Genomic DNA, 7,350 nt, shown 5'->3' with positions numbered 1-7,350 from the left:
ACCCAAAAAAAAAAAAAAAAAAAAAAGGTACATACCTTTGATGCCATAATTTCAGTTCTAGGAATAACTTATACATGTATGCAAAGTTTTGTTGGGTTTTTTTTTGAGTTGGAGTCTCATTCTGTCGCCCAGGCTGGAGTACAGTGGCACACTCACGACCACCCCAGCATCGACCCACAGGGCTCCGGCAATCCTTCCACCTCAGCCTTCCAAATAGCCGGAAGTACAGGTTTGCTACCACACCCTGTTAATTAATTAATTAATTTATTTATTTATTGTGAAGACGAGGTCTTGCCAAGTTACCCAGGCTGGTCTCAAACCCACGGGCTCAGGCAATCCACTTGCCTCAGCCTTCCAAAGTGCTAGGGTTACAGGCTGAGCCACCAAGCCCGGCCCACAAAGATATTTTTACATGGATTTTCTTTGCAGCAAGCAACAAAGGTTTGGAAACACCCTAAATATCAATACAGAGGGGACTAGTTTAATAAATTATGGTATAGTCATACTGTGGAGTACTACTCAGTTAAAGAATAAAGCAGTTCTAAATGTAGTGATATGGAATGATCTTTAATTAGAAAGCAAGGTACAGACCAATGTATGCCTATCATTTGTGACTGCCCCCACAACAATGATATTATCCTTGAATATATCTGGATCATCTTTGGAAAGGTAGACCAGAAGCTAGAAATAGTGAGTGGCCTCAGAGACAGAGAATCGGATGACTGAAGGTTTGAGAGTGGTAAGGAGATTTTCTTTTTCACTGAAAGAATAATAAATATGGGAGCAGAGATGAATTACTGCTTCTGGCTAAAACTATGGGAAAGATTTTTGTTTTAAATAAAGATAATAAAAGCTTAATATTCCTTTTATCTAACAAAAATAGAAAATATATTAACAGGTAAATATAATAGAGATTGCTTCGACAGATAAAAAATAACTTTGCTTACAAGTGGAAATATTATCTGATTTTTTTTTTTTAGGTGGTGATAGTGGACTGGATGGGTTAGGAGGACCAGGTGTACAATTAGGAAGCCCAGATAAGAAAAAACGCAAGGCAAATACACAGGTAAGTTGGTATTTTTCCTTAGTAACAGTTTTTTTTTTTTTACTGGCATGAACAGGCTGATGAGGTAAATTTAAATCTGGTTATGAGTTTTCCTATCCTCATTCAAAACCAAATAGTGAATTCTGCAGTGATTGTAGTGGTTTTTGCTTATTTATTTTAGTCTGCAACTAGTGGCTATTGTTGGACTTCGGGCCTAGAATATATACTGCAAGAAGAAAGTGTGGGCAGATAAACTAAAATGCTTGTTCTTAAATGTAATTTAAGGTGTTTGAGATCTTATGTAACAATGAATTTGAACTCATACCTTATTTTATTTCCTAGATGAAATAAACCTACATATTTTATCATTAAGTATGATTGATTATAAACATAATTAACTTTAATTGAAAGGTCAAGTGAACAAATTGCATTTTTGTAAGACTGCAAGATAAATTTTACTAAAACTAGGTTTATAGGTTTCAAGGTAATAGGACAAGTTTAATGACTTCTTTGATCAAAAATATGTATTTTACTTTCCATTCTCATTTCAGGGACCTTCTTTTCCTCCATTGTCTGAGTATGCTCCACCACCGAATCCAAACTCTGACCATCTAGTGGCTGCTAATCCATTTGATGACAACTATAATACTATTTCCTATAAACCACTACCTTCATCAAATCCTTATCTTGGTCCTGGTTATCCTGGCTTTGGAGGCTATAGCACATTCAGAATGCCACCTCACGTTCCCCCCAGAATGTCTTCCCCATACTGTGGTCCTTACTCACTCAGGAACCAGCCACATCCATTTCCTCAGAATCCCTTGGGCATGGGTTTTAATCGACCTCATGCTTTTAACTTTGGGCCACATGATAATTCAAGTTTTGGAAATCCATCTTATAATAATGCACTAAGTCAAAATGTTAACATGCCTAATCAACATTTTAGACAAAATCCTGCTGAAAACTTCAGTCAGATTCCTCCACAGAATGCTAACCAAGTTTCTAACCCTGATTTGGCATCTAATTTTGTTCCTGGAAATAATTCAAATTTTACTTCTCCATTAGAATCTAATCATTCTTTTATTCCTCCCCCAAACACTTTTGGTCAAGCAAAAGCACCACCCCCAAAACAAGACTTTAGTCAAGGAGCAACCAAAAACACTAATCAAAATTCCTCTGCTCATCCACCTCACTTAAATATGGATGACACAGTGAATCAGAGTAATATTGAATTAAAAAATGTTAACCGAAACAATGCAGTAAATCAAGAGAACAACCGTTCAAGTAGTACTGAAGCCACAAACAACAGCCATGCCAACGGGACCCAGAATAAGCCACGACAACCAAGAGGTGCAGCAGATGCATGCACCACTGAAAAAAGCAATAAGTCCTCTCTCCACCCAAGCCGTCATGGCCATTCATCTTCTGACCCAGTGTATCCTTGTGGAATTTGTACAAATGAAGTCAATGACGATCAGGATGCCATCTTGTGTGAGGCCTCTTGTCAGAAATGGTTTCATCGGATCTGTACTGGAATGACTGAAACAGCTTATGGCCTCCTAACTGCAGAAGCATCAGCAGTATGGGGCTGTGATACCTGTATGGCTGACAAAGATGTCCAGTTAATGCGCACTAGAGAAACTTTTGGTCCACCTGCAGTGGGCAGTGATGCTTAATTACAGGCATTAACTAAAATGAGGTGTTTTTTTTTCCTGTGTATTACAGAGGTTTGCTGACACAGGATATTGATGTTTTACATTATTTTTTTAAATGTACACACAAAAACATTACTTGGCCTTTAGTTTTTAGTAATAATCCACTTCATTACTAGAGCAAATTTGTACTGTCTTTGTTTGCTATTTTAAATAGAATAATGTATATGGGGGTGCTTTAGAAACATTTATAAATAAATGTTAGTTTTTGTTATTTATCATAAACATAAAAGCCTCTTAAAGCTTCAAAATAATATATAACAAATGTAGGCAAGTTTTAACTTTTAAAAGTTAGAATCATTGAAAAATTATATTTCAGTGCTGAACTTTGTATCACATTAAACATTTAGTTCGAAAAGTTTATCAAGCAACCATTTAACATGTTTTCACAATGTAATATATGTAACTATAACATGGGGGAAAACTTACATTTTAATGGATTTAAAAAATAATAAGATAGCGCCAGATTCCTCCTCTACTACAGTCTTTGGAATTAGTGAATTTCATATTTTTCAGGTGAGTCTATGAGATAGATCTTAGCATATAGTAAATTCTCAGTAAGTATTTGTTGATAACTTGTGGATTGTACCACATGAAATTGCTAATGTTATATTAGTTGGAAATTGACTGCAATTAGTAAAGTTGTCACAAAAATTAGTAAAGTTGAACTTTTAGAATTATGATAGTATTATACTCTTAATTTTCTTTGGTATTGAGTTGTTTTGTTATTATTTACTGTTCTCCAAAGAAATAAATACTATAGTCTCCTCAGAAGAATTGTGAATACTTTTAAAGTATGATTTTAAACTGGGACATACTGCAAATGAAGGAGGAAACATCAATTTGGCCTTAGAGGGCTCTGCTCATGAAATAACTACTCATTTGGTGGCTTGAAAATAATGTTCTGGATATCTGAATTTGAAAAATGAACCTCAGGGAAAATCAAATCCATTTTAAACAAAGATCAATTAAGAGCCAAGGTGAACGCTAACGTGCAGACAACATTTTGAGGCCTTGCAACGCACTTCTGAAATTTCTGATGTGACTAAGGAAGTGGACCTGAGGGTACTCTCTTGAGAGATAATAAAAAATGGAGACAATTAGAGGTGTGCTCATTGAGATTCAAAACAGAAACCCATTTTTGGAGAAAATCATAACTGGTGACAAAAAGACAGTGTATGACAATTTATAGCAGCTTATACAATGATTGAATGTTGGTGAAGTCATTAATGTTTGCCACCATTATCAATGTGACCAAAAAAGTTCTGAAGACTATGGTGATCGATCTACAAAAGGGATAATTAATTACTACTATTTAAACCCAAGTGAAACAGTGACAGCAGCAGCATACTGTAAGGAAATTTAAATTATGCATAGAAAATTTAATTTAAAAACGTCTTTGGCTAAAAAACCTGAACCTACACTTTTACCTGGCAGAACTCAACTTCACATGTCACAAGCCACTAAAGGAAAGTTAATTGACTTGGGTTATGAAATTCTGTTACATCCATTGTAGCCACTAAACTTTTATCCAATGATCTACCATATTCTCTATCATTTGGAGCTTTCTCTAAGAAACAACACATTCCCTAATTGAGATGCAGTAACTGGAGGGTTTGAACTATTTACAAAGCCCAACAAATGATGAATTATATGAAAAACGTTCAACCTGTTGGAAAAAAGTAATTAATGCCCTGATGCATGTTTTTATTGAATAGAAGGTATTTTTAAAAATACAGTGCTTTAATTTTGACCCACAAAAAGAGCAGTTTCATATGGTACAAGGTAATATAAGGTTTTCTTCATTTACCCTTGACTAGTTAGATGTGAGTACAAAATATTTTCAATAGTTGTAAAATATATATCTTTACGATTTTAGGAAATGAAATGTAAACTATACTACTAGATACTCCTTTGTGTGAAAACTTTACCAGTTGAAGCAGGTTAAAAAGCAGTATTTTTGGCTGACTCAGACATTTGATTGGGTTCAGTAGCATACTTGAAGGTCTTGTTTAACTTACATTGTAATTTTTGCTAGACATAATTTTCTAAATGTTTAAGGACCTAGTTATGTTATTCTGGAAGTTCTAGTGAATACTGATTTTTAATAAATGATGCATTGCATCCTATATACCCAGTCCTAGCAGATCATGATTTCTTATGATTCTTGGGTAAAGCTAGATAGATACTGAGTGGAACCTTCCAGTGTTCTCAGGAGTTAACATTTTACATGGTAGTACTCGAGTTGTGCTAAAATTGATTTTATAGTTTCTTAAAACCTCTATCACTTGCAGTTTCAAGCTGTTTTTGTGAGAATGAAATCACCACTCTTAAGCTAGTCTAAAGATACTTGATTTCTTTTTTTTTTTTTGAGTTGGAGTCTCACTCTGTCACCCAGACTGGAGTGCAGTGGCCGCCCCCGGCCACCGCAGCCTCGACCTGCTGGCCTCCGGCGATCCTTCCGCCTCAGCCTTCCAAGTAGCTGGAACTACAGGCGCGCGCTACCATGCCCGGCTCATTTTGATTTATTGTAGAGATGAGGTCTCACCAAGTTGCCTAGGTGGGTCTCGAACTCGTGGACTCAGACAATCCACTTACCTCAGCCTCCCAAAGGCACGGGATTACAGGCTGAGCCACCGAGCCTGGCTAAAGATACTTGATTTCTAATGTGATTCTTTAATTTTCTGTTTCCAAGTAGCTGTTTTTAAATACTTACAGACAGGTGAATTTTTATTCCAGTGTTTAGGTCTTTAAAGAACCTTACTTAAATAAGAATCTGTAAATATTCAAAAGGAAAACCCATGGTTGATTCTGACAGTGAATCATAGCCAAACTATAATCACAGGTGATTAATACTTTCATGTATTTGAATCAGTTTCCTTACTAGTTCCATATTTCTCTCTACATAACAAGTCAAAAGTTATATAGATGCTTTTGGATAGGAAATTGATTAATTATAAGTATGGCCAGATAATAATTTGTCCAATTTGACCCCCCTAATATACAAATCGATAGGACTTTCTTAGGACAAGGGATAAGCTGCCCTCAACTTTAAAAATAGTGATGGAAAGAAATACAGGTAGAATTGTGCCTTTTTTGGTATAATCTTTTTTTTTCACTGAACGTCTTCAACTTTCATGGACACATTCAAAAAGACGCACACACTCAACTGAGCAGGAAATCTTTGAGTTTCTCATACATTCTTGAGTTTTGCTGAAGTTCAGACTGGCTAACTAACTGTACCTAGGCTCACTCACAACCGACAGGTTACTGATAGAAAGTTTTAAAGCATCAGTTCCTTTCTTGGGACTTGATTTGGTCGTTCACTAGAAAATTTCTGGTCCACATGCTTCTAGGGATTACTAGACTCACTAATACTGAAACAGCTTAGCTTGTAAAAGAAAATAAATTGTTCTTCAGATAGAGTGCTTAGAATTAGATTTGTGATCAGTGTTTTTCTTTTGTGTGAGAGTACTGCTACTATGGTTCTTGTTATACAAATTATGTACATAAAGACATGCACACACAACTGAGCAGGAAATCTTTGAGTTTCTCATATAATTTGTACTCTTGTGCAAATTATATACATAAAACTGAAGACTTTCTTGTACTAGTGGTTATTCTTCACAGATAAACACAATATAAGGAAATCTAGTTTGGGGTTTTTTTTGTTTGTTTTTTTACGACTCCTAACTCTGCCTACTGGCAGAAAAAAAAAAATCTCTTAATAGTTATGGGTCACCATGAAATCTGTCAACTTTAAGCATCTAAATAAAATAAATATCAAGAGTCTTCATTTAATATTCTTTCAATCCTGTCTTGAACAAATTAGAGTGTTAGTACTTATTGTCTAACATACTATAGTAATTGTATTTAATAGTGAGAAAATATATAAGCAATTTTTTTTTTAAAGGAAGTTCTCAAGAGTTTTGGATTCTTTTAAAAAAGTTTGCAGTGTATACAGGTTTCATATGCATGAACATTTTGCGCTATTTTAAAATGTCTTCAACTTAAAATGTTGTAAAGTATCCAGACTTCCAAAGTTCATTTGTAAATAGTGGCCTGGAACTCTGTATAGTAGGGAAGCCCCTAAAGGCTCATTTAAACCATAATGTAGGTAACTATTAGTATCATACTGTGTTCTTAGTTTTCTTTAGGAAACCAATCAATGTAAGAGGGAGAAAGAAGCAGAGGTCTTTCCGTTTTCCTGATGTGATTAGGAAGGTTAAGTTCTTTGGTGTGGGTTGTTTTACAGTCACCTGGTTAGCATCCTAAACTCTGATGGAATACTACATACAGGCTCCTCGAGACTCTGCTTTGTCATGTCGTATCTTTTCTCTGATCAGAAATTGTTCCTTTGTTTGGCAGTGGGTGGCTGGACTTTAGGAGAAAAGCATTCTCCACTAAGGAATGAATGAAGATAGTAGAGGAAGTGGCAATAAACTTCTTATTTTAAGAGGATGTTTATTAGTTTGGAAAGACTCTTTAATATCTAACATTTCAGATTGATATGACCACATTTCAGGCACCATGGGTAGCAGCATGGTCAGTGAATTAGCTGGTACTATCTTGAGAGTACTTCCAATTTCCTTT

General features: G+C 35.3%; 1 protein-coding gene across 1 annotated transcript in view; it reads left to right on the top strand.

The window, feature by feature from the left end:
* Positions 1 to 3,040, top strand: part of PYGO1 (pygopus family PHD finger 1) — a 34,709-nt gene extending 31,669 nt beyond the window's left edge. The window contains exons 2-3 of the mRNA XM_008064526.1: positions 981 to 1,066; positions 1,597 to 3,040. Of these exons, the coding sequence (XP_008062717.1) occupies positions 981 to 1,066; positions 1,597 to 2,721 (1,211 nt within the window). The 3' untranslated portion in view covers positions 2,722 to 3,040. The remainder of the gene's footprint in view (positions 1 to 980; positions 1,067 to 1,596) is intronic.
* The last annotated feature ends 4,310 nt before the right edge of the window (positions 3,041 to 7,350 follow it).

This window comes from Carlito syrichta, unplaced genomic scaffold (genome assembly GCF_000164805.1).
Source record: "Carlito syrichta isolate Samal-C Ts95f unplaced genomic scaffold, Tarsius_syrichta-2.0.1 Scaffold307639, whole genome shotgun sequence".
NCBI classification, from domain to species: domain Eukaryota; kingdom Metazoa; phylum Chordata; class Mammalia; order Primates; family Tarsiidae; genus Carlito; species Carlito syrichta.
This window is presented reverse-complemented; position numbering and strand designations above follow the sequence as displayed.